The sequence below is a fragment of the Tiliqua scincoides genome, chromosome 1, assembly GCF_035046505.1.
Source record: "Tiliqua scincoides isolate rTilSci1 chromosome 1, rTilSci1.hap2, whole genome shotgun sequence".
NCBI classification, from domain to species: domain Eukaryota; kingdom Metazoa; phylum Chordata; class Lepidosauria; order Squamata; family Scincidae; genus Tiliqua; species Tiliqua scincoides.
The window spans coordinates 115492697-115519210 of record NC_089821.1 but is presented as its reverse complement, the minus strand read 5'-3'; the positions used below and the strand labels follow the sequence as shown (position 1 = coordinate 115519210).

At 43.1% G+C, this 26514-nt stretch overlaps 1 protein-coding gene across 1 annotated transcript in view; it reads left to right on the top strand.

Annotated features, from left to right (window-relative positions):
- COL5A2 (collagen type V alpha 2 chain) overlaps nt 1-26514 on the top strand; it is a 177599-nt gene that overhangs the window by 65658 nt on the left and 85427 nt on the right. The window contains exons 2-5 of the mRNA XM_066612123.1: nt 18352-18579; nt 22206-22219; nt 24356-24388; nt 25058-25090. Of these exons, the coding sequence (XP_066468220.1) occupies nt 18352-18579; nt 22206-22219; nt 24356-24388; nt 25058-25090 (308 nt within the window). The remainder of the gene's footprint in view (nt 1-18351; nt 18580-22205; nt 22220-24355; nt 24389-25057; nt 25091-26514) is intronic.

Sequence of the window (26514 nt, the reverse complement as noted above, 5' to 3'; positions counted from 1 at the left end):
AAGATCTTGGCAGTGGTTGGCACTCGTCTGGTAATTCTCTACATAGAATTCAATGTGGGAAGTGGTGCTGCACGCTAGATGCTGTATTGGTGCAGTTTTCACTGGCGTGCTGAGAAGTGTGGACTTATTTAGAGGATCAAATAGGCTCATCATTCAGGGCAACTGATAGAGTTGAAATCACATGTTACATTCCATACATCATCGGTCCTGATGTGCTTAAATTTGATTTACTAAACAGAAACCAGGAAGCACAATTCACATTGGAATTATAATGGGGCTAGGGGAGTGTGGTAAGTGTGGGCTGCACCGGGTGTCAGGCACAGGTGGGGGGGGGGGTTTGACATCACTACTAACTTAAATTTTTTAAATCTTGGTATTTTATCATCATGTTATATATCATTTGATGTATAATTTCATAAGACATGCAATGAAACAAACCACACTGAAATATCTCTATTCTGTTAAGGGCGCAATCCTAACCAGCTTTCCAGTACTGAGGTAAGGGCAGTGTAGTTCTGAGGTAAGGGAACAAACATTCTCTTACCTTGAGGAGAGGCCTCCATGACTTCCTCCCAACTGCAAGATGCAGCATATGCCCCATTGGCACAGCTATGTCAGTGCTGGAAAGTTGGTTAGGATTTGGGACTAAAAGTTATAGCCAAAAATCCAATGGTGTGGGGCAATGGTGCATCACCACATCCACCGCCCTGGTCGTTGCCCCACCCACTGCATGGGAGGAGGTCCATCATGGGGGTGACACAAACCCTAGTGATGCCACTGCAGTGGGGCAAAGGATTAAAGTCCTCTCAACCATGTCACAGCCCTAACCTGGGTCTGCCCCCAAGTGCTATTCAATAAACAAAAGTTAAGCGTATCAAAGCAAATAATATGTTTAATTTAATGTGCAGTTTGGCCTGGATGAATGCAATTTATTTCTAGCAAGATATGGACACAATTGCGATTGGAATGGGGGGGCACTGGAAAGAATGCTAAAGCCTCTCTACCCGTACTACAGATTTATCCTGCTTCAGATGCCTCCCAGAGCTTTTCAAAAACAAGCAAAAAACACATAAATAAATAAAACATGGACCAGCACATTCACTTTTAAAGTAATTTGTGATTAGGCCCTACAGCAAGCCCTCACTTAAAGTAATTTTATTATGTTGTTTTGCTTTAAAATTGTTGAGGAAAAAAAAAATTGATTCCTGGCAGGGGCTGCTGTCTGGGTGGAGTTTGCACATTCTCCCCACATTTGCATGGGTTTTCTCCAGACTGGAAAGCTCACATTTATTTCAATGTTTAATATTATAAACTAGTGGTTCTCAAACCTTTAGCACCGGGACCCACTTTTTAGAATGAGAATCTGTCAGGACCCACTAGAAGTGATGTCATGTCAGGAAGTTACATCATCCAGCAGGAAAATGTTTAACAATCCTGGGCTGCAATCCTACCCACACATACCTAGAAATAAGCCCCATTGACTATCACTGTTAAAAGCATATACAGAGCAGCCTGTTAAAAGTACAGAGCGATAACATTTCCCCAAATGCAGTCACATACCATGGTAGCATCAAGTCTAATATATTAAAAATAAAATATTGAGATGCAATTGGTTCATGACCTACCTAGTGAGTCACAGCCCACAGTTTGAGAAACACTAGAGCAGGGGTGCTCAATAGGTGGATTGCGATCTACCGGTAGATCGCGAGGCAAAATGAGTAGATCGCGGAGTGCCAACCCCCCCTTCAGGTGCCTCTGGGAGGAAACGCTGGGAGTAAGGCCCATTGTACTCAATGGGGCTTACTCCCAGATAAGTGTGGCTAGGATTGCAGCCTCACAGCCTAATCCTAGGCATGTCTACTCAGGAGTAAGTCCTGTTATACTCAGTGGGGCTCAAGGTACACCAACATGCATTGTACACATAAATGTTATAAGTTATGATGGCGCGAACATTGTAAAAAAAGCTCTGGTAGATCTCCGGGCCTTGCTGGGTTTCAAAGTAGCTCTCGAGCCAAAAAAGTGTGAGCACCCCTGCACTAGAGGAACTGTAGCAAAATGAGAAGGACCAATGGTGGAGGGGAGCCAATGCAAATTACTGGGGCCTAGTGACCCAGAAAGGGAACCAGGTCCCAAATATGTTGCATATATTTTTGTCTTGGGTAAATATTTTTAGCCAGTCCACTTATGTTGGAGAGCTTGAAAAATGTTTTCACCAGGTCCCAAACCCATTTTGGCAGCCAGGAATTTCTAACAGAATTCTCAGCACCTTCAACAACTTAACATTTCCAGAATTCTTTAAGGCAAATCATAACAAACTGGTGTAAAACAATAGCAATTTACAGTGTAGTCTTACAGTAACTTACAGCACAAGGTTGTTATGAAGTTACAGCAAATGGATAAAGTCATCTGAGAATTTGACACATAGTATGTAATAATGCACAATAGAAGTCAGGCTTGAGGCTTGCAAATTAGCCCTTTGAAAGGCTCTGTTTTAATTCATTGTTTGTTAAAGTAGTGGAACTTAGTTTTGACCTGCGGGATTGTGTGTGGGAGACTGAAACCTTTGAAGAATTCTTCTGGAGCTGATGCATACATATTAAAGTAGGAAATATAAAAAAGGACGGGGGGGGGGGGGTGTGTGTGGAACTGACAGTGCTTCATTTACTGTAGAATGCCTGGCAGTTGTTGACTAATGATATCTGCAGGGCCATAGCCAGGGTGAATGCAACCTCCCATCTAATATGCAAAACAAAAGACTTTTTCATTTGTGACATGCCAACTCTCATTTGAACAATAAAATAAAATTTTGATTTTGTTATTTTTGATCAGTGGTGTCAGGCACCCATTCCCAAGGTTGTATTCTTCTAAAACTCCAGGTGGTTGACTCACCCCTCTGGCCATGCAAAGTCACTCTCTGAGTTAGGGTAGATATTTCAAGATCATTATCACCCACATGTTAAAGTGGCCCTGAAAACAGAATGGAACCCTGCAAATGCGCAACCTCCTGATTTTAGAAATGGGTTAAGTCAGAATGCCAGATGTAGGGGAGGGCACGAGGATGAGGTCTCTTGTTATCTGGTGTGCTCCCTGGGGCATTTGGTGGGCCGCTGTGAGATACAGGAAGCTGGACTAGATGGGCCTATGGCCTGATCCAGTGGGGCTGTTCTTATGTTCTTAAATATGGGGATATGCCTGTACTCCTCTTTAAATTTTGTGACTGTGAACATGGCAGGATGCTCAAGGGGATAAAGGGTAACTTAAGGGTTTCCCCCCCCCTTTATTTATGGAAGGTCTTCATTATAATTAAGCAAAAGCTTCTGAATTTATAAATTACTGTGCTTGTTCAGCTCATAAGTTTCTGACACTAACAATCCAAAGCCACTTAAAAGTATTTGATCATTTGGATTTGATATAAGAGGGTTATTCCAGCCATATTGATTGTGAGGAAATCAAATATTGTTCATTCATTTCTTTGAATGCATACCAAGTGCACATGCATATCAAGAAAACACTGGGTAAAAATAATCTTGATGCAGTCATGCACACCATTACACCAGAACAGATCTTTTTTGGGGGGGGGGGCAGAGTTTTATTAATGCACATGTGCACATTGGTAATGTAGAGGGACCAGGGATAAAGGCACACGTTTGTGGAAGCTATGACAAACTGTACATGCACTGTGTTCTATACAAAATTCAGAAATATAAAAGGGACAATGAGAATGTGTAATGCAATGGTTCTGTTTTGAAAACACCAAGTAACTTGGAACTTCTAGGTGTGGAATGAGTCTTTTCTGGGACATTGGCATGGGGTGGATGACTGTGCTGTGGATGGGTGGGCCTAGTGCCAGTCTTTGCCCCAGTACCTCCAGCAACTTGGTGCTGACAGTACTTAAGCCTAATGGACAGAGAGAGAGAGAGAGAGAGAGAGAGAGAGAGAGAGAGATATTGAACACTACTGGCAGACAGAACACTGCCTTTTGTAGAAAGGAGATAAATGATAGATGAACTGCAAAGTCAACTGTAGTGAGGCTTTTTTAGCTGTAGCTGATCTGTTTTAAAATGCATATCCTTTTCTGAATTCTATTTAAAAATGACCTGTTTCATATAGGTTCTCTGCTTGAAGTAGTGGAGAAGCTCAATATAGTACTTCATCTCATAGCATGGAGCCACATGTAAATAACACTGGCCCCTATAGCCTAAAGTAAAATCTTTCTTTAATTTCCTGTGTCCTAGAAACAGTAATCCTAAAAGAAAAAATAATAGCAACTGGTATGCATGTGTTGAAAACCATTTGTCAACCTTGTGTTTGTAAATGACTTTGGGGCAAGGTGACAGAATTCATTTATTGCTGACTGTGTGTGTGTGTGTGTGTGTGTGTGTGTGTGTGTGTTTAAACAGATGGCTTTCTTGTTTGTTCACATCCTTGTTTTTGTTCAGGCACAACTTTTGGGGAGTGTTGCCTTTGCTATTCAATGAAACATTTATCTGTATCTACATCTAGGATGAAAAGGGCAAGACCCCAAATCCTACTGAGAGTCAATGAAGGTTGAGCATTTTAAGTCCCTAGGTTGGTTTGCAAATGGCAGCTTAAATGTAAAATGCTCCAAAGTGAATGAAATAAACTAGGAGAATATCAGAAGTGATCTCTAAAAAATATACCTTTACGGAAATGTAGGATATAAGGTGCTTAATGCTGATCTTGGCTTCACACAGATAAGAGTAATACATATATATTTATGCATTTTAATTATTGTCACATTTTTATACTGCCATTCCTCCAAAGAGCCCAGAATGGTGTATATGGGTCCTTCCCTCCTTTCGTTCTCACAACAACCCTGTGAGGTAAGTAAGGCTGAGAGATGATAGCTGGCCCAAGGTCACTCAGGAAGCATCATGGCTAAGTGGGGATTTGAACTTGGCTCTTCCAGGTCTAAGTCCAACATCACAACCACTGCACCACCCTGGTGCATTAACTATATATCTGCCTGACAAACAAGGGCAGGCCTGTAGCAGCCTGTAGCAGACCAAGGCAAGAGAGGAATGTGAATTCTGGGCTTGTATGTATGAGGAAGCACACAGTTACTTTGCTGTGCCAGAATACTTAATACAGAGTTCCTACATACACCTTACAGGAGAAGGCTGCCCTTTTAAAAGATCAGTATAATCTCACAGAACATAATAAACATCTTGCTACTTGCCCATTGCTCCATGGATTGCAGTTGATGAAGCAGGCCCCTGAATGTTCATGTTATTAAGCTATGTAAGCATTTTTGTCTTTCCACCCAAAAAAAATCCCTTATGCTTTAAAAAATTTGATCTGCTAGCCCTGTGTTTATGAGTGGTTAGAATGTCATGCCTGGTAACATTTCATACATTCTACTGCAGTCTGGATGCAATTTTTTAAAAATCTGTCATATCACACCCTGGGCTGTCAGAAACCTGCTCTTTTGTCAGTGTGAAATCAAAACTTGCTGCCTGGTAGTTGGGCAAACACAAATAGGAAATAGAGGGCTACAGATGTCCTTGTTGGCATTGGTGCCAGTTTTCCTGCTGGCCTTTCTTTTTAAATTTCCCACAAGACCCAGCATTGCATTAGATAAATAGTTTTGCTGTACAGTCAGCAAGTTATTCAAGTGGCTTTCCAGCTTCAGCAAAAGCTGTGCTGCAATTTATTCTTCAGTGAAGCATGTTTCAGCTTGAATCAAAACCATCTTCTTGGTGAAGTCGGCAGAACTTTCTAATTAGGAGTCCTTATTTTTAGAAAATGGGGGAGAGGCAGGGCAACGATCTGGGTCAAAACTTGAGCCTGTTACACGGACATGCATTCTGGGAAAGAACAGAGTTTACTGTGCAGGCATTGTGTGCTTATTTGGAATTCAAACCTGACCTAATCTGAAAGCCCAGGATGGAAAAAACATAAAAAACCATATAATTATTAGTGCAGTTCGAAGCATTTTTACTCAGAAGTAAGTCCTACTGAGTTCAGTGTGGGTCTGGCTCCCAAGTAAGTGTGCATAAGACTGAACCCAATAATTAAAACTTTTCTAAAAAAAAATAAAAAAAAAATCAACCTCTGAAAGTTCTCCCTGACCACAAAATACTTCATTAATTCACATCTTATGTTGCTTTGGAAAGGCCCCCAGAGCTTATAATTCATGTATTAGATTCTAGCTTATCAACAGTGTACATAATACTTTGCAGACTAACAGAAGCAAAAGACACATCTCTGCCTCAAGGGATGTCCAATATCAACTGAGACAGTGGCAGTTGATGGAAGGAAGACAATGGATGGGAGGAAGGAAGGAAGAGGCAATCATAAACTGAGATAAGAATCAGCAAATGCAGTTATAATGTATTTATTCAGTTGGAGACAAAGACTAAGACGTTAGATCAAAGTTTTCATTAAAAAAAAAACCTGATTCTGAAACATAGGCAGCCTCTATTTTCTGCCAAAAAGCCCTCCCACAGTGATGTGACATCATGACATAGCATCATTCCCAGGACATTCTTGGGGGGAATTACTGTGGGTGATGGGAGCCAACCAAGGAAAAGGGCTTCACCACTGTTGCTGCTGTCATTGCTCCAAAACTGCTCTGAAGAAAACGTTTTAAGGAAGAAAAGACATCTGAGGCCAACCAACAGTAAAGCTGCTTGCAAAACTTCCAAAGAATTTGTCCTCCCAAGTTTGCTGACCCCCAATTTCAGCCCCCCCACGCCCCTTGAATTCAAGATTTCTTTAGTGAGAATGTTCAGCTCAGCCGTGTTCTGAGGAAAATTGGATTGAAGGTGGCAAGTTGGCATCCTGTAGCTGGTCTGTAGGAAAATTGTGCGTACACCATCTTGTCTGAAGTGTGGAACCAGTGTTTATTTAACCGTGAACACATTTGTTGAGAAACTCTGTTGGAAAAATGGCACATGTGAAGTGGCCTCTAACCCAGGCTTGTAGGATCTCTGGAGGACCAAAGCGAAGCTGCAGCTGCCGAGAACAAGGCCCACTCTTTGCTTGTGTTTGGCAGGTGGTTTGAGGTCCAAGAGGCCATGTAGTGATCATGATGGGGAAAGGGATGTGAGGAGATGGTGCACAGATGTTCTCACATTTTCCATCTTTTCAGCATGCTGAAATGATATAAGATGAAACCATTAGTTTGCAATACAAACCATTCTTTTGCTGTGTGGCTCTTTTCAGTTGTGCACAATTGTGCTTAAGGCGACCCACTGCTCAATCCCAAAACACATGATGCTGAATGCTATTTCCTACAGCCCCTCCTTTTAAGAAATGGCTACGCTTACTTGTTAGTTCTACAGGGACAGATGTGAATATAGAATGGAATTTGGATTATAGAGTGGAATCTATCCATCTTGTAATTGGAATTCCACCAAAGGCAATACTCTCATCCTCCAGCAAGATTAGGCATTCAGGTTACCAGCAGCACATGGAACAATAAAAGGGGCCTCCTAAATGCTCAATTTCACCTGGGGCTTGGGATCTCTGTGAGATCCAAATATGTGTTTCCAATAATGGTGCTGGGCCCTGAAAACAACCAGGTTTCTAGGTGATGTGCTTTCCTTCCAGAGCAGTCAAAGGCTATGGACAGGAGACAAGATTTTGGAGACCTGCAAAGGGTATTTTAGGACTGTCCTTGCCCACAGTGTACTGATTCATTTTTTGGGGTGTCCTGCAATCCTGCAATTGTTTTGGGTCAAAACAATTTTGCAGCTTTTCCTGGTGGAGGAAGAGATTACTTACTGCAGAAGATAACCTGGGCTGCCATTTAGATACATTTATTACAGCACAATTGTATGCATGTCTATTTGGAAGTTAGTTCAACTGAGTTCAATAGAACTTACTCCCCAGGTAAGTGTGGTAGGATTGCAGCCTTAAAACCCAATCCTATGCATGTTTACTCAGATGTAAGTCTCACTGGGGCTTACTTTCAGGTAAGTGTGGATAGGATTGCAGCCTTTGGTTGTGAATAACTGAAAGGTCTTCTAAACTGTGTGTTATCCTACCTTTTAACTGAAGGTAATAAATTTTTTTGATTTCTCATCTCCACTGTTGCATCATCCAGGTCCCAAATAACATTGCAAGAAAGACCAGGTGAATCCTGAATCTTCATTCAGAGTTTTTAACCACATATTTCTGGTAGTGATTGCCATAGACACAAACACTCTTACCCCAAATTGCATTGATTTGGTTGTTGGGTTGGCTACAACGAGACTCTCTGTAGACCATCTGTCATGGACTTGGATTTACCGGAACCTATAACCTGGCTATACTAGAAGCTATAATGTAATTGGCAAGGCATGGACTTATGAAAGATGCCTCAAATCCCAGCACAAAACAACCTCAGGGCTTCTGTCGCTACAGTAAAAGGAAAGCCTGACAAGGCAAAACTGAACTAGAAATCAATGCTGCTATGAGCATCCACAAGGGTACTTTGAGGGCCAAACTATGTGTTACAACAACATGTGAATAATATGGCTTAATGGGTTTGTTTCTTTTACAAATAGTGCCATCCCCACAAAATGTGGCAAAATAGGAGCATGGAGTAAGGAGGACTGAGTACTTTGCCTGTACCAGCGATCCAGTTATGGCTCCCTATGTGCTATTTTATCTGGGGGGGGGGGGGAAACTCCCATATTCTATCAATGGAAATTTTTGTCTAGTAAGAATAGGGGGGGGGGAGCCTGCAATTGTTCTTAAGATGGAAATGTCTCCTGCGAAACTCTGTATAATTACACTGTCTACTTTTACAGTAAGAATGTAACCCTGTATTACTCACTGAATCTTTTACCACCATCCAAGCCAGTGGTTTGCCAACGTACTACTGCTGCTGTGACACCCTCAGAACCCAGAAGTGAAAGATGATGATGTGGAATATGTCACACAGTGACATCACTGCCATTCATTTCTGGGTTCTGAGGGCTAACACGAGCCTTCAGACAGTGGTAAGAGAGTCAGGGCAGGCAGGACGGCTTTTTGCAGTGTGCGATTTTCACATGCTGCAGCTCCACCTGACACACTGAGCCTCATGTCGCTGTCTGGAGGCTCATGCCTCTGTCTTGCTGCCAGGCAGTGGGTAGCCCATGACACCCCAGCTTCATGACACACAGATTGGGAACCTCTGATCTAAGCCATTCAAACAAGACAGGGAAGGGGAGGGAAACTTGAATCCCTAGTATGAAATACCACAACAGCTCTGCCAAGTCTGCCTGGAGTGAAGACTTTCTCTGAAGCAATGCTTGTGGTTGACCCAGAAATGTATAAGATGGCGGCTGAGACCTCTTGCTGAGCTAAGCTGACATTTCCTAAAGTCAGAGCTCCCTGATGGTGTGACTGAATCATCACTTCCTGTTGCAGAATGGGGGTGGGTGAAGTTGGTCAGACTGAGACTAGCCATTCCCCACCTTGGTGCTATTCTTGCTCCCTGGAGAAGATGAGCCAGCCACATTTTGTAGTAAGATTTCATCTCAAGGCAGTATAGGAGGGTATTAGCTCAACAGAGCACTCTCTGGCTGGCCTGGCAAGGAATGCCTCTGTAATTAAGGCAGTTTATTGCTATGTTCTCACTTGAAGCTATGGACATCTTTATGAACAGGATGCTCATCGCCACGTTTTACCCTTTACACATCAAACCACAGCATCCAGACAATTCCTGAGTGGTTTATATGAGAGGCTTCAATTGCCTAAGCCAGCAGTTTACACAGTGACTCATCTTCCAGATCTGCCTCAGCACCCAAGGGCATTGCAGAACAATCTGGGGCATTTTACAGGCCTTCTCATGCAGGGGTTTTCTGAAATCAGTGGGCCAAATACCACTTAGTTTTGGTCTCATCATGCCCTGTTTTTCCAAACTTTATTTATCTGTTTCCAGTTACCTTCACAAGTACAGTACTGTACATTCTCCCCTGCAATCTTTGGATTGGGCACATCTGGACTGCAGCAGAGTGTAGGGTTATTCAGGACCTTGTTAGAGTGCCTCTTCTACTTTCTATAGGCATAATTGTCCATGTCCATACAGGACTTGTCTGCGGTGTGATTGCTCTTGCATAGCAGCTTTCACTTTGATTTAGTTCTGCGCTTCTGGTTTGTTAACCATGGAGATTAATTCATGGGTGCTTATTGCATGTAACTCAGATGAAGGTAAAGCCAAAATATGTTAAAGGTGTAGAAGAATTTATACAGATGGAATATACTAGATTCCTTTAAATGACATGTATTCCTTTCAATTTTATTCGTATTTCCTTCATGATGTTTCCAGTTACCTTTGCGAGTACTGGAAACAGTCCAGTCCAGTCCAGTTACCTTTGCAAGTAAAGTCTCAAATGCAACCTTATTTTAATTTTATTCAGCATTTTCTTCTGTATTTCTTTTCAGTATTTCTCATACTTTGGTTCAGACCCACTAGGTGGGTCACAAGCCAATTTCAGGTTGGTCCCCATTCAATATTTCATTTTTACATAGTAGACTTGATGCTGTCATGGTATGTGACTGCTCTATACTTTTAACAGGCTATTGTGCATATGCTTTTAACAATGATGGTAAATGGAAGTTACTCCTAGGATAGTATGGGTAGGGCTGCAGCCTAGGATTGCTAAAAATTTCCTTGCTTGATTATGTCACTTCCGGTCATGACATCACTTCTGGTGGGTCCTGACAGATTCTCATTCTAAGAAGTGGGTCCCGGTGCTAAATGTTTGCGAACCACTGCTTTAACTCAGTTTATTCCTAACAACCTTGTGGGATAGCCTAGGCTGAGAGTGACTTGGCCAGGATCACAGATGCAGTGCATGGCCTTTCTACATACAGTTCTATGTGAATGATCAGGTTATTACTGGTTCGTTTTATCTGACTGCAGTGAAAATTGAATGCAATTCTAATCTGGTTACCTATTAATTTATTCAACTGAAGCAAGATAAAAATGAATTCATTTCACCATTTCATGCCAGTAATTCAAACTGACCCCTGTGATGCCAGACCAGAGATTTTCAATCTTTTCCATCTCATGGCACACTGAGATAGCACTAAAATTGACAAGGCACACCATCAGTTTTTTGACAATTAACAAGGCACACCATGCTGCGAGTGGGGGGACGGCCTCACATCCCACAATGGCCCTACTAATAAATGACCGTCTCCCAAATTCCTGCAGCACAGCTGCGGACACTTGTGGCATGGTGTGCTATGGCACAGTGTTTAAAAATGACTGTGCTGTTCATGAAACACCCTAAATTCTGGGTTTTTTGTTAGTGAAGGTAGCTCAGGAAAAATAACCCTGTTCTTATAACATATCCAAGCTGAGTGAATACACCTAGAGGAAAAATATATATTGAAGCAACTGTTTGCAGGGTGTATACATGTGTATACACAGTGCATAGGGCTCCCTCCCTGCTTTTCCTGGGTTCTAGATTGCGTGGAGAGCCCAGTGTACATACAATTATTCATGGATATGCTATACAGATGTTCAACCAAGTATGCATAGACTAGGAGGACAGGATCTGCCCCTCTGATCCTGCCACCCCCTCTCCTATGCTCCCCTGGAGCGTTTGTTCTCACATTCTGGATGGCGTGGGAACAGGGCTGATAAGACTGGTGCTGTCATCCATCCCTAGTCCTATGGCTGTTGGAACACACAGCAAGGGCAATGAATTTTGGAATTCATACTGAGGTCAAACTGAGAGAGATAAATACTTTGTATTAGGAACATTATTACTAGGGAATATCTTCACAAAGAGTTGTGCTATTGTTCTCTCTTCCCCGTTTCTCATGTGTAAACCAGTCTTGGTGAGCTATGACTCAGTCATCCTGGTACAGAGCCAGTGGGTAGGTCCAGCGTAAGCTAACACCAATTTTAATGTCAGCTGCATTAGCCAGATGTTGCAATCTCTGTTTTAAAGGCACATCCACACTCCTCCTTCCTTGCATCTCAGCAGTGTTGATCTTAACATTACTCAGAAAAGTTCCTTTGGCAGGAAACCGGAATCCACAACCAACCCAAATAAGTCCAAACAAATGAGACTTGCCTGCTTTTGTGCACTATGCAAGGCCTTCCATCGCATCTCCTTGTTAGCTGGCTTTGGCTGCCACCTCGTGGTTGTCTACAAAATTCTTTACATTGTGTTAAAACTGTAAGAAACTGCAGACATTTTCCAAAGTCTGAACTCATCTCTGTGAAATCAGTGACAGTCATTGCTCTCACAGCAGTTTTTTTTTTTTTAATGGTCAATTGTAACAGTCTCATATAAGGAAAACAGTAAGGTTACTCATATTTGCACTCCGGAAATTTATTTTATATCTGCATATATAAATGTTGTTGTTTAATGACATGGTCAGCTGTTGTGATAGACGTGTGGGGAAAAAAATCAAACAAAGAATAAGCATTTTAGTGCTCTTATTCCTTTTGTATTCTAACAGGTCACTTAAATAAGGAAAACCAGCTATAGCCATTGTCAATCCTTTCTCTTGCCTTCCTATAATTTTTCATTGTATTTGTCTGTCTGTCTGTCTGTCACATTTTACTACCTCCCTTCCTCCAAGTTGCTTAGGGTGGTGTCCATTGTTTCTTCCCTACTTTTGTTCTCACAACAACCCTGAGAGGTTGGTTAGGATGGCAGGTTGCCAATAAACTAGACTAGTTGCTCCCAAACTGCTGGGTCACAGTCCACCATAGGAACTGGAAGCAGGGCATTCCCCCTTAAGGGATGAGACCCTGAGCTGATGGCAGTGACAGTGTTGCAGAGATCACAGTGCTGCCTCTGCCAAGGGGCTTATTTTTTACCTTGGAAGCAGAGCTGGCCTCCTGCAGGGTCCTGGAGGCTTGTAGCCCCTTCCAATGTCTTCCGAGGCTTCTATAAACAATCCCTATCTCCAGTCAGCAGTTTTCATGCAGAAATTGAAGTACCTGCTGATTGGAGATAAGGAGTGTTCAGAGAAGCCTTGGAGGACGTTGGAGGGGGCTGGAAGTCTCCAGGACCCTGCAGGAGGCCAGCTCTGCCTCTAAGGTAAAAAATAAGCCCCTTGGCAGCAACAGTGCTGCAATTGCTACAGTGCCGTTACTGCCCCCACCTCCCTCCCCACCCACCCACACAAATACTTACCTGGTTCCTAACTCACCTGTAAGAGTTTGGGGACCACTGAACTAGACAGTGCAGAAATAGCACTGTACTTTTGCAATTTAACTCTGAAAAAACATTATGTATTTTAGCAGATAATCTAGGTATGCACAATTCTATGTATGTCTACTCTGAAGTTTGATTGAGTTTAGTGGAACTCTGTCCCAGGTATAGGATGACACCCATAGTATATGAGAGATTTGCAGAGTGAGCATCAAATCACACATTACATTAAGCATGGGTTTTAGCACTGACGCGCTTATTTTTCTTAAGAGGTAGCAGCTGGATTGACACAAACTCACCTGCAGATCACGGCCACAGCATGGGGTGGGGGTTTCCTCTGTTTGCCTGCTCCATGGACCCATTCCAGTCCCTCCCTGCAGCTGCTGTCTGTTCTGGGAAACTCCCAGCAGTGGAGCAGTGGTGATAGATGGGGTGGAGTGGCCAGTTCCAGCTTAGTTAAGGACAAGCAGATCAGCGTTAAGCTGGTCCTTAAAGGAAACACATAGCTCACATTAGTTACACGTTTGCCAGTATTTTGTGTGAATGTGCAGAAGCAATAAGGCTGCTAAACATGTGTGATGTGAACCAAGCCAACTAATGTGTGTGACGAAGTCACCTAAATCTAGCACCTCAGGCCTATTTCATGGAATTTCTTGCTAAGGCTGGCCATGCTCCTTCAACTCTTTTCCAAGATGGCTGCCAAATTGAGGCCACTGTGAACATAGGCCCCAAATAGAACCTTGTCTGGCTTCCATACTTTAATATTTTGAAAGTCCTGTCTTGTACCACCAGGATCGCCACTCTTAGACTGAAGTCCTATGCATACATTGCAGGGAGTAAACCCCACTGAAAACAAAGACTTACTTCTGAATAGACATACATACGATTGCGGCACCCATTCTTAAGAATTCTGACACAAAGGGCAGAGTGCTTCTGCACATGTGTAGAGTGCTTTTCCACTGTAGAGTGGACGAAGTTATTTGCTTATGAAAAATCCCCCTTAGTGAATACATGTCATGTAATCACATGTATTCACTAAGAGAAAATCTGGCAAAACTTGTAGGATTTTGGTCAGGCAGCAATCCCAAGCGTGCTTTCCGACAGTTCTAAAATTATTGACCATACCTGAATGCCAGTGGCACGGTTCACTGCAGTCATTCGGTTTGCAGACTCTTAGCATAGCAGAGGCGGAGAAAACTAGCAGCGAAGAGGGGAAAGCTCATGTTCTTTTGTGGTTCATCTGAAAACAGGACAGAAGGCCATTTTAGGTCAGAAACGTGTGCTTCTTTTCTGAACAATTTGGTCTTTTCCAGAGGTGACGCATTAAGCAAGACACAACCCATATGCCAAACATCTGAAGGGAAAGGCTACTAGTGTATGTCAAGCAGTGCATTCTCTCCTGCACAGGAGGGAGAAGCGAGTGGAAAGCCGTCGAGGATGTCTTTCACACTCTTCCAAGTGGACCATAAGCCTCACGGTGGTTGATGTCTCTGTATCATGCTGGTAACATTTCCTCTTGAGAGTGTGCATCCGGTGGAGATTGTTGTTTTGTCAGCTCAGGTCAGGCCTCCCCCCCCCCCCCCCCAAGAATGCTAGAAGTTCAGTATTTGCTCTGCACATTGAGGGAAGTGAGTGCTGGTAAGTAATAGTTAATGACACATCTGTTGTATTATTTCATGGTGGAATTTGATGTTGGTGGAATAACTTCCCTTGAGTTTGGGTAGTCAGTTCCTCCAATATGCTCATACCACGCTTTGGTTACTCTGTTGACATCTGGTTTGCATTCTAACAAATCAGCTTCTTGATCTTTAAACACTCCTGCCTTCCTATACATATAAGGCTAAATCTGGAGAATGACAGATGTGAGTAAGGTTTGTCCAGAGACGTTATCTCCATAGGAAGAGGAGGGCGTGGGCCTCAGACTTGTGGTGCACTCCCCTTCCCCCTCCCGCTTGTGAGGAGATCTGAATGCCTGAAACAGAAGAACCTGTAGCTATTTGAATCCAAGAATGCTTTAAAGGGAGTTTAGCTCCCCAGGATTAAGGAAGATTCCTCTTTCAGATGAGAGCAGGATCTCTTGCTTTGAGCAGTCACTTCTTATGATGAGGAGATCAGGAAATGGGTGGAGAAGAGGGAAGCAGAAGTCTAACTAAAACTTCTGTACTCTCTAGGAAGAAAATAGTTTCTGCACAGGCATGATGTTATGTTGAAATGAATGCTGGTACAGCTTGCCTTGAGCTATGTCCATAAAGTTTTCCACTGTTCTCTATTGCATCTGATTTGAAAAGAACCAGATTGTCATGTGCACCTGTATGTTTTTGTTTTGGTGCTATCATGTGAGTACAGGGAGGGGGGGAAGAGCCTTTTTTGTAAATGTCTCCCAAAGAAAATAGCTTAGCAACTGGTGCAAGCAATTCAGGAAGGCAGAATGTAGAGCTGGGAAATGAGGCAGGTTTCAAGCTACTCTCTATGGTGTTGCAGGATGATCTTGTGAAATCATGGGCTTTCAAATGCTCCAACTATAAACGCGCATTCATTCATTGTGGTTAGTCACAGTTATTAATTATATCTCTGACAGTTGCTTTAATCCACAAACATAGATGTGGCAGGGAATTTGGCAGGTGGGAATTTGCACCCCAAAATCAAAGGGCGTTCATATCTTCATGTCCTGCAATATCAAATCATTGTGTGCATGAATGATATCACCAGCAGAGGTCTACACGTTTGTCAGATAGAGCTTTCACATCGTCTCATTTGTCAAGCACAGTTCTCAGTGAAGGTAGTACAAATAGTTCATATGTTCGGCTGTAAGTCATTGAATAACAACAAATGATATACATGTACATTTGACGGTCATGGTACATGTAAAGCACGCATGTTGGTGATTTGGAATGAAGCAGTGGCACTGGAAAGGGAAAAGTTAACCCTTTTCTCAATTATGTTTCCTTGACTTAAATATATTTTGTTTTCTAATTGTATAGGTCTTTTTGCTACCTGAAACAAAACGACATAATAAAACAGCAGCAATGATATGTACTAAATCATACACCCGAACCTCTGTTATTAGTTGTGAGTTACCTGCATGTTTTTCCCCTCTCTGACTTCAGGGTGGTGATTTTGATTGAGGGCCCAATCCTATCCAACTTTCCAGCACTAGTGCCACCTCAATGCAGCCCTGAGGTAAGGGAACAAATGTTCCTATACCTTGAGGAGGCCTCTGTGACTACCTCCCCATCACAGGAAGCCGTGTATACCTCATTGGCACAGCAGCACTGGCACTGGAAAATTGGATAGGACTGGGCCCTGAGGCAGTAGCATAGGGGGAAAATGTTAACATCCCTCCTCTAGAATCATGGCTCAATTCCAAATTACCCCTGCAGTTGCTTTCAACCAAGGGAAAGATGTTGGGAAATCTGATCACAGATCTATTATGTCAGGTACAGTTTGACACTGAATCAATCCAAAACTGCTAAGCTGTAGTAAGTCCTGGACCAGCATTTCTCAACATTTATCCCTTGCTGTACCACTTTGTGTCGTCCGCCTATTGGAAGTTCCACCAGAAGTAAATGTTGATGATGTAATCACCAGTTACTTCCAGATTGGGTGGCCAGTTGCAACACAACAAACACTGGTAAGAGGCTCAGGGCGGATGGAGGGCTTTTTAGAGGACGAAAAGCACATGCTGGACCTCCTACTGCTGCTTGTCACATTGCATTGCTGGTCTTGTTGGCGGGGAGCAGGGGTCTGTGGATCCTGCAAGGTACCACTTGTGGTAAGTACACTGGTGGTATGAGTACCATGGTTGAGAAGCATTGTCTTCGACCTTGCTGACCAACTTATATGGAGAAATGATAGGAAGGGGTATACCCCTTGAGCATTTTTCCTACTCTGTCCTCTTCCGTATTATTGTCACTCTTTTTTCCGTTGTTCTACCCTATGCATCCCAAAGTTACATTGGTTCGGTTTTTGAACTTCCAGGAGTCATGTACCATGGATACAATATGCTGATCTCTGAAACATACCCCTGGTAGCAGAGGTTAGGTAGATAGAAGCAGGATCTTCTTGGTTGGTGTGACTCATGTGAAAGGCCCTTCACAGAAGAGCTTGCCTGGAGCCAAATCTGCCTTTTTTTCTTTTTCTTTTTGGCACAAAGCAACGACTGTTTCATTTTCCCAAGCCTTTCAGCATGTCACTTAGCTGCTTTTAATTGCTGAGACTTCTGCCTTCCCATGGGTCTCATTGTTTTGCATTTGATTGTTTCCTGCTTAATTTTCACATTGTATTTTATTGCACCATTGTTTGTCACTTTAGGAAGTATAAACTGAAGAGTGCCATAGGCATTTTAAAAAAATAGATACCAGAACTCTGGCTGCCTAACAAGTGATATTTCATTCCATCTTATGGCCACTTTCCCTTGCCCATTCCATCCCAGGTATATGCAGGCTGAATACCTGCAATAAACTATGCTGCTGGCTTTTAGATATGACTGGTGCCTTCAGGGCTGTAGAAAAACATCCTTGGAGTTTTAGCACAGGAGGACACAGCTTGCACATGTTTTAGTTTTGATGTGCTGCTGTACAGGTAATGTGTATATTGTTCTACATTGGCATTGTTAGTGTCTTTTGAAGAACAGAGCCTGCGTCATGCCTGCATCCATACTGAGCAACAGCTTGCTAGCTGAGGTTCATGGACTTTTTTATCCTGTAAATGAGAACAATCATGTGTCCTTTTGACTCAGATCAAACCCATTGGGATCTCTAGGCGGCGGGGGGGGGGGGTTTCATGGTTCATATTGCATTTGAAAGGCTTCTATCAACTCTGGAAGCTATCATGCTATCTGTTTAGAGTAGATCTGCATCCTTTGTTTATATGACCAGCACTTCACACTCACAGATTTGTAATGACATGCTTGCATTTTGTACCTCTTCATTGCCAGAGGCAGAGGATGCAGTGTGGTGTTTGCAGATTCTCTGTGGCCCCCTGTAGACAAGAGCATCATGGTTGCATAAGTGTGCTCTGTGGCTCCCAGTTGCTGTCCTGCCTCCAAAGTTAATTTGCAGTGCCAAGTTGATTCCTTGGCGTGGTTGTGTCCTGTTCAGACAATGACTCCAGAGAAATAGCATTGTGATGAGAATTACGTAACTCATACGGAATTTTCATTCCTTTGCAGGCATTTCTTTATGCGCAGTAATCTGAAACCACTTATAGTGAACTTTGTTCTTTTTTCTTCTAGACCCAGAGACTGAAGAAGTTGCCTGCACTCATGGTAGCAAGGTGTATCTGAATAGGGATATATGGAAACCTCAAGTATGTGAGATATGCGTCTGTGACAACGGAGCCATTCTTTGTGATAAGATCTTTTGTATAGAGCCTTTGGAGTGTGAAAATCCCCAGAAACCAGAGGGAGAGTGCTGTCCTGTGTGTCCAAACACTGCCCGGAATGGTTTTGAAGGTGCCATTGGTAAGTGTGCCTTAAACTGCTGAAAGAGCAGAATTTTCATTCTTTTTCAATCCCACAAGTCTTAATTGAGTTTAATATTTTCCTGAATATGCTGTAGGAGACCAATGTTCTGTCACATCACTGGGAGTTGTAGTGCAATATGTATTTGAAAGTACACTTGTTTTCTTTCAAAGCATGAAAAACCTGTGCATAGTTGTCTGAATACATCAGTATGTTTCCAAAATGCCCAACATCCCAGAGCGCTGTCTGGAAGCAGTGAGGATCTGGATGGGGGCTAATAAGCTGAAATTAAATCCGGATAAGACAGAGGCTCTCCTGGTTCGGAAATCCCCGATGCAGGTACTGGACTATCGGCTTGCTCTGAATGGGGTTGCACTCCCTCTGAAGGAGCAGGTCCGCAGCTTGGGGGTCCACCTGGATTCGCAGCTGCTCTTGGATTCCCAGGTGGCGGCTGTGGCTAGGGGGGCCTTCGCTCAGCTTCGGCTGGTGCGCTAACTGCGGCCGTACTTGGATCGGGCAGACCTGGCCACGGTGATCCATGCCACGGTGACATTGAGGTTAGATTATTGTAACGCGCTTTATGTGGGGCTGCCCCTGAAGACGGTTCGGAAACTGCAATTAGTGCAGAATGCGGCGGCCCGTGTGGTCACTGGAGCTAGGCGGTTTGACTCTGTCAGCCCGCTTCTCCGGGGGCTGCATTGGCTGCCCATTCGTTTCCGGGCCCAATTCAAGGTGCTGGTTTTGACCTTTAAAGCCCTATACTGCTCTGGGCCAGGGTATCTCAGAGATCGCCTACTTCCGTACAATCCGGCTCGTCCTCTTAGGTCATCAGAGAAGGCCTTTTTACAAGTGCCGCCACCTAGGGAGGTATGGGGGGCGGCAGCAAGAAATAGGGCCTTCTCAGTAGTGGCACCAACGTTATGGAACTCCCTTCCCCTTGACTTGAGAATGGCTCCCTCTCTTGAGACTTTTCGGCGACGCCTGAAGACATTTTTGTTTAAAGAAGCCATCTGAGTGCATGGCCTTTTTAAACATCTTTTCTGTATCTTTTTAGTATTTTTACAGGCCTGATCCTCTGATTTGCTACGTTTTGCTCTTTTTATCTGACTTTTTATCTGACTATGGTTTTTATGGGTATATGTTAATGTGTTTTTAATATGTTTTTATTTGTGGTTAAATTATGTTTTTAATCTGTTTTTAATATGTTGTGAGCCGCCCTGGGTCCCTTTGGGGAGAAGGGCGGCATATAAATAAAGTTTAATAATAATAATAATAATAATAATAATAATAATCAGCGGTTTTGAACAGAAGAGTATTTTTCAACTTTGGAATTGCAGTTTTTGTGTTATACTTTATTTCTTCTGCATGCCCAGATAAATATAAACTGGATTTACCACTAATTGTAAAAAAAGGAACCTACCATTGGAGGAATGGGAAGAATAAATACAGGAAGAAAGCCAGACCATGCTTAAGCATGTTTAACTTGTACTGGGTAGCACCCATTATGTATTGGTTGAATAATTTTATTGCAGAATATTGGGACCACCCAGGAGGCATTTTTTTTTATTGTCAGTCATTTAGATTAATATAGATGACAGAGTACTAAAGAAGAGTGTAGAGTCAGTTGCTGTGTAATTAAACAAAAAAGGCAAGACATGGCATGCATTAATAAACAGATGGCACATATCTGGAGTGCTTTAGTCACACTAAAAAAAGTAGATGCTGCTGAAACTGTAGAGCAGCGATACCAAACTATGTCATATAGTGAACTGAATAGCATTCATGGTGCCTACTGAGGGGTAGAAGTGACATCATTAACCCAGAAATGATGTCATCAAGCAGATGATGCCCAGAAATAAGTACTTTGTTCTCACATAGAAACTCATTAGCTGCAAATGACAGAAAATAAGTCTTAATCATAGATTCCAATTCTTGATCTCGATGCAAATCTTGACAATATTTTCAAGATATGAGAGAGCCTAATTGTCACATGGGCCACCCTTTCAGCAGTGCTGCTTCTGATGAGGCATCACTTCACAGCTCAGTGGCTGAGAGATGCTCTGAGAAGTGACACCTCAGCAGAAGTGGCGCAACTGAAAGGGCAACCCACATGATAATTGGGCTCTCCCAGCATTTTGGCAGCATCTCCCTCTCTTGGTCTTCCCTTCCGCCTTAGCATTCCTTGCCTTCTCAGGGCCCTTCCATCTCCCCTGCCCAAAGCTTTGGCAGAAGCTGCACTGATGATAGGGTGGCTGGGAGAGCCCAGTTATAATGGGGGCTGCATAAAGACCTTCCAAGGGCCATATCCAGCCCACAGGCTTTATGTTTGACACCCGTGCTGTAGAGTATCTGAATGCTCTTGTTTGAATACGCTACTCTATATACTGTCAAAGGTTTATATTTCTAAGGGCATTTGACTTCACAGCTGGGCATTACCTCAAAAAATGGCATACTGAATATTAGAAGTTTTTGGCTGTTGTGTTGTGTAGCTGTTGTGAAGTCAGATAAAATGATGACAGGAGGCACTACTTAGAAAGTATTTGTCAAATGATCCATGCTAGATATCACCCTTTTATTTGCCTGGGTGTCAGAACCAATTAGGTTTAGAATGCTGATGTTAAAGCAAGAACGTTTCAAACTTCAATAACAATGTAGATGGGCAGCCCAATCCTAAGCTCCCCAGTGCTTCTTGGTGCAGTGGTGCCAAAATGACTCCTACTGTATCCTATGGGACCAGGGAGGCCATCAGAGGTCTCCTTGGGGGAAGAGGAATCCCCTTCCTCTGAGGATAGCCGCAGGCCCCGCAATGGGGCAACTCAATCTGTGCCCCCTATTTTGCTGGTGCAAACTTAGGTTTTGCAGCCCGATACAGGAGATAGAGTCTCTTCCACCACTCCCATCCCCCCCCCCGGTCTAGTCCCTCCCCTCCATCATGCACACACAGAAGCACTCTCCACCGATATGGCTAATGGCTATTTTATACACTGGTGCTAGAAGGTATTTGCATCCTGGATGACTGTGTCCTGGTCAAATCCCTGGACATTTGCATCTTGTGTGTGTGTGTGTGTGTGTGTGTGTGTTTTGCATCCTGGTCATCTAATAGAAATATACATATTTTGGGACGCAAATGTAGGGGACACAAAAAGAAGGGAGGCAAACATCCGATATTGGGATGAGGTATCAGCTATTTGATTGGGACACAGCTGTCCAGGACTCAGTGGTCCTGTCACTTTATACGTTATAATTCAATTCTGCATGTAACTCCTAGCATGCAACAATTCTATGTGTTTGGAAATTGGGCTGGCCTGTGCCTCCCAGCCACCTGAATCCTTCCAATTTTGCCACCCCTGAAGTGTGCCCATGCCCTTCCTACCTGCCAGTGGGTAAGACTGGATACAGGGGCAGGGGTCAAGCAATCAAGCGAGTTTGCACTTGACTCATCAATAATTGGGAGGAGAGAGGCAACCCCACCACTTCCTTTCACTTACCTGGAGCTATCCACATGGCAGTTTCACATCATGTCCATGGGCTTTGATGAAAATCACTGTGTATAGCCAATTGCTGAGAAGTGCCAAAGTGCTGAGAAGCCAATTGTGCTAATTATTTTGTTTTGTTCCTCTTTATAGGTAGAGGAAGGAAGGTAAGTTTTATTATTTTTATCTTTTTCTTGTTGTATCAATAACGTAAACATGGAGGTGCTTTACAGAGCGTTGTGATATTGCCCAGATAGCCTCCCATGATACACATGTGACACTGCGTTTGGTGCAAATTTGGGCCATGTTTATTGATTATGGTGTGAAGTAGCATGGCAGAGGGAGGTCTCCCTCCTTCAAGAGAGTGCACCTGGGACCTCTTTCCCCCGCTTGCTGTCCAGTCAATGCCCTGGGACTTCCCCATGTGATGCATTCTTGTTCAGAGGTGGAACTGAGCAAAGAGCATCCGTCCCAAATCCATGTCCCGTGACCGATAATATTTCAAGAAAGTTCAAGGCACCATAAATCCCACTTCTCTCACATTATCTTACACATTGATTTCAAGGCAAACGAAACACCATAATACATAAGAGTTAGCTCTTGCACAGCAGCTTCTGGTTTCAGGTGGATAACAGAGTTTTAGGGAACTCTTGCAGAACAGCTAAAAGAGAACCCTACTGTACGGTCCATACAGATTGTCAGCTGCTAGGAATATGCTGTGCTATTGCAGGAGTTGTCCAAGATCTACATGGTGTTCTCCAGATTGGCATGTCTGTTTTAGGGGGGAATCTTTCTCCCACGTAGTATGCTGCTTTTGTTGTAGGATAAATGTGTTTCCCAGCACTCTGAGCATAGCTTCCTGCTGTCAGGTGAATATATCTCCTCATAAACATGTCCCAAGCAGCACCCACTGCATTTCTGTCTTTGGCATAGAATCATGCCAGTGCCTGCACTGTTTTGAAACTCTTCATTTTTCCTGGTGTATAGTTTTGCATCCTGCATAGCAGTGTCAGCTTCGGCTTTTTGAGGCTAAGACATCCCCATAGTGCCTGGGAAGACTTCCGGTAGAATCTGGGAGGTGGCATGAGGAGGCTGTGCGCCAAAGGCATCAGAAGACTCCTAGAAGCCTTAGAACTGCACTTCCAGTTTTTGCCTCCTCAGGCCTCAGAACTCGACCTGGACATGGGTGATGCCCCCCACCATCAGATTCAGATATCTGTGGGTTTCCTATCTTTGGGGGGTCCAGGAAAGAACTTCCTGATGTCCAACTGTATTTGTAGTGTGCGCTGCTTAACAGCCTTCTGCTTAACAATGGACCTCATATATGACTGTGGTCAAAACATAACAAAGAGGCTCTTAATGAGGCAGTCAGGTCTCCCATAACCTGTAACAGAGTGTCTCTTTACACAACAAAGAGGCTCTTGATGCAAATAAGAGGCAGCCGCTTAATGACCTAATCACATAACAACAGCAATCGGAGCATGTATCCCCATCATTAAGTGGCATACACCTGTATTTTTTAAATAAATAATAATAAAATAATATGGGAGCAGCAATTATGCCAATAGTACATGTTAAAGAGTGTGTCTTTTTCCCCCTGATGGTATGTACTTCCTATAAAGCAGTTACACTATTGGTTTCTTTTTAAAGAGCCAAAACATGCACACCAAAAAAAGAGCTTCTTCCAGTGGGTGGGTTCAGAAGTAAATATTCACAGTGGGTTGTTCATAAGTGCCCTGCGCCACTAAAGGGCCTCACTTTCTTGGTCCCCTTACCTCCATGGCTCCACTGCCATGCTCTGATATGGAAATCATGTTTGCTTAAACTACAGCTCAATTACTTGTCAAAATACAAAGTTGTACTTTAATTGTGGTTTACAAACTGTGATGAAATTCACACTTGAAACTGAGATTCAGCTCTAGTTTCAAATACAAGTTTAACTGTGGTTTGTAGACCACAGTTAATTTAAAGCACAGTTCTGGGTTCAGATGAACCACCATGACATTGTCAGGCTTCAGTGGAAAAGGAAAATGGAGGCAGGAGGCCTACCATATCCATGATCAGGACATAGGAAATTGTGCTAGTGGTTCAAACAGATCCAGCACTGATGTAGTCTTGCTGGTAATACGAAAGGATATTTGTAAGTTTTTCAAGCATCTGGGAAGGCCTTTTGTTTCTTACATCTTGTCCAATGTTATCTTGTGTATTATGTGGAATGTGAAGTGCTAAAAATGATTTAAGAAAAAAAGAATATTCATTTATATTTTGTTGTTTGAGATAGCTTTTTGTTTTCTTCTCCTCAGGGTCAAAAAGGAGAACCTGGAATTGTGCCAGTAGTAAGTTTTCATATCTCTTTTACATGGAAGTTATGTTCTTGAAAATCAGTGCATATCTGAAAGGGCCCAATCCTATGGGCACACAGCACCACCAGAACTTGGGTTCTGGCAATGCAGCATGTTTTATAGCTATCATGAATGGCAACACTCCATAGAGCATGGTCAGGCCAGGCCATGCTCCAAGAGATCCAGAAAAAGCCCCAGTGCTGTTAAATCAGCTGGGGACTGGGGGTGGGCAGTGTGCAGGGGAGTGGGAGGAATGAGGTAGAGACTGGGGAGGGGCATGTTGAGACTGGGAAGAGGACTATATGTGTGGTTGCAACGCCACTGATATCCCCTATCTCCCTTCCTGGGTCCACTAGCTCTATCAAAATTGCTGGGGCAGGTCTGAGTACATCTATTCTGGCAGTGAAGGCTTATCTCCAGACAAGGAAACAAATGTTCATTTACCCAGAGGAGACATAGATTCAAAAGATTTCCAACAATTGTTGGAAGTTTTTGCTTGTAAAATTCTTTTGCCCAACCCTTTTCTTCTTCCACAAAATTCAGTGAAACTGTAAATGGAAGTGTTCTCTCTCTCTCTCTCTCTCTCTCTCTCTCTCTCTCTCTCTCTGGGTTTGTGTTCTTGTCCTGATGTATTTTTAAAGCTTATTTTGTCTCATTTTGCAGGTTACAGGTATAAGAGGTCGGCCTGGACCATCTGTAAGTCATCACCAATTTCATTACTCTTTAAAAAATGCTTGATTGTCTCTTTGTATTGACCCATAGTTTAATGACTCTTTTAGTATCCATTTTTGAAATGTGTATGTAATGGCCATCTTCTTCACTATAGAAGTTGCTCTGAACCTTTCCTTTTTCTGTTGGTTATTATATCCTTTTATTCCCTGGTGAATACATTTACTTATATGACTGCTACTGGTTTTGGCTGTTGCGCACAAAGTCTTTTATTTAGCATTCCCACGATGTCTTCATTTCCTATCGTTCTTGCCTAAATTTAGACTCTCTGGACAACATTCTGGAAAATGTTACTTTCTGTTTATTTGGTCTCGTGAATTCCCCCATATCCCAACTCTGTAGTCTTCTAAGTGTGTCTTATCCTTGCATACCTGCCTGGAACTCTGTGGATTGGGATGGAGGAATAGTGGCTGGGGGTGGGGGGGGTAAGGGGAATTGCAGTGACAGAGTGGCAGGTGCAGGAAATGTTAATTATGCTTTATCTTCCTTTCCAATGCTTTTCTGGTCCAAATTGCTGCCCCAAAAGTTTTTTCCCCCCAAAAAACAAAAACCCCACCCCAAAATACCAGAATAAGAACACACACAAACAACGCAGGCACCCTGGGTTTTGTTACTTTAATGTCCATGTTTGTTAGCCTCATGGTGAATATGAGTACCTTCAGTATGCTTATACGCATAGACAGAAGACCTATGGAAGAATGAATAAAATGGTAAATACTGTAGACTTCTCCATAGGTGGGCTGTGCCCCAAAGGTAAATTTCCAATATATGTGGATTGCTGGCTTATAATCTGATCATCATCATCAGTATTTATACACCGCTTTTCTACAAAAAGTTCACAGTGGTTCACAGATGAAGTCAAATTACTCCATGGCTCCCATGGCTCCCTATCCCAAATGGGCTCACCATCTAAAAAGATGCAGAAGAACACCTGCAAATAGCCACTAGAAAAGACACTGAGCAGTGACAGTTACTCTCCCCTTGCTAAATATAAGAGGAACACCCTTGAAAAAGTGTCTCTTGCCCAATTAGCAGGGGAAATCGCATGTGCTTGTTCTAGGACCCCTTTTAGGATGCAGGGCCCTGCTTGTCTTGATCTGATGAAGAATCGGGATTTTTTTGAGGAATCCTACATCACAAACTATGAACATTCTAAGTCAGTGTTTCCCAAACTGTGGGTCATGACCCAATTTTTGTTGTGTTGCTGGCCTGCTGCAACCGGAAGCCACTTCTGGGTTGCACCGGCCCATGATTCGCATAATTGGCTGCACTGCGCCATGTCATGCCCCAGAATGCCTTGCAGAACCTACCTGCAAGTCTAGGGTGTGATGCAGTGCGATGTAGCCAATGATGCAAGTCGCAAGCTGGCATGACCCGGAAGTGGCTTCTGG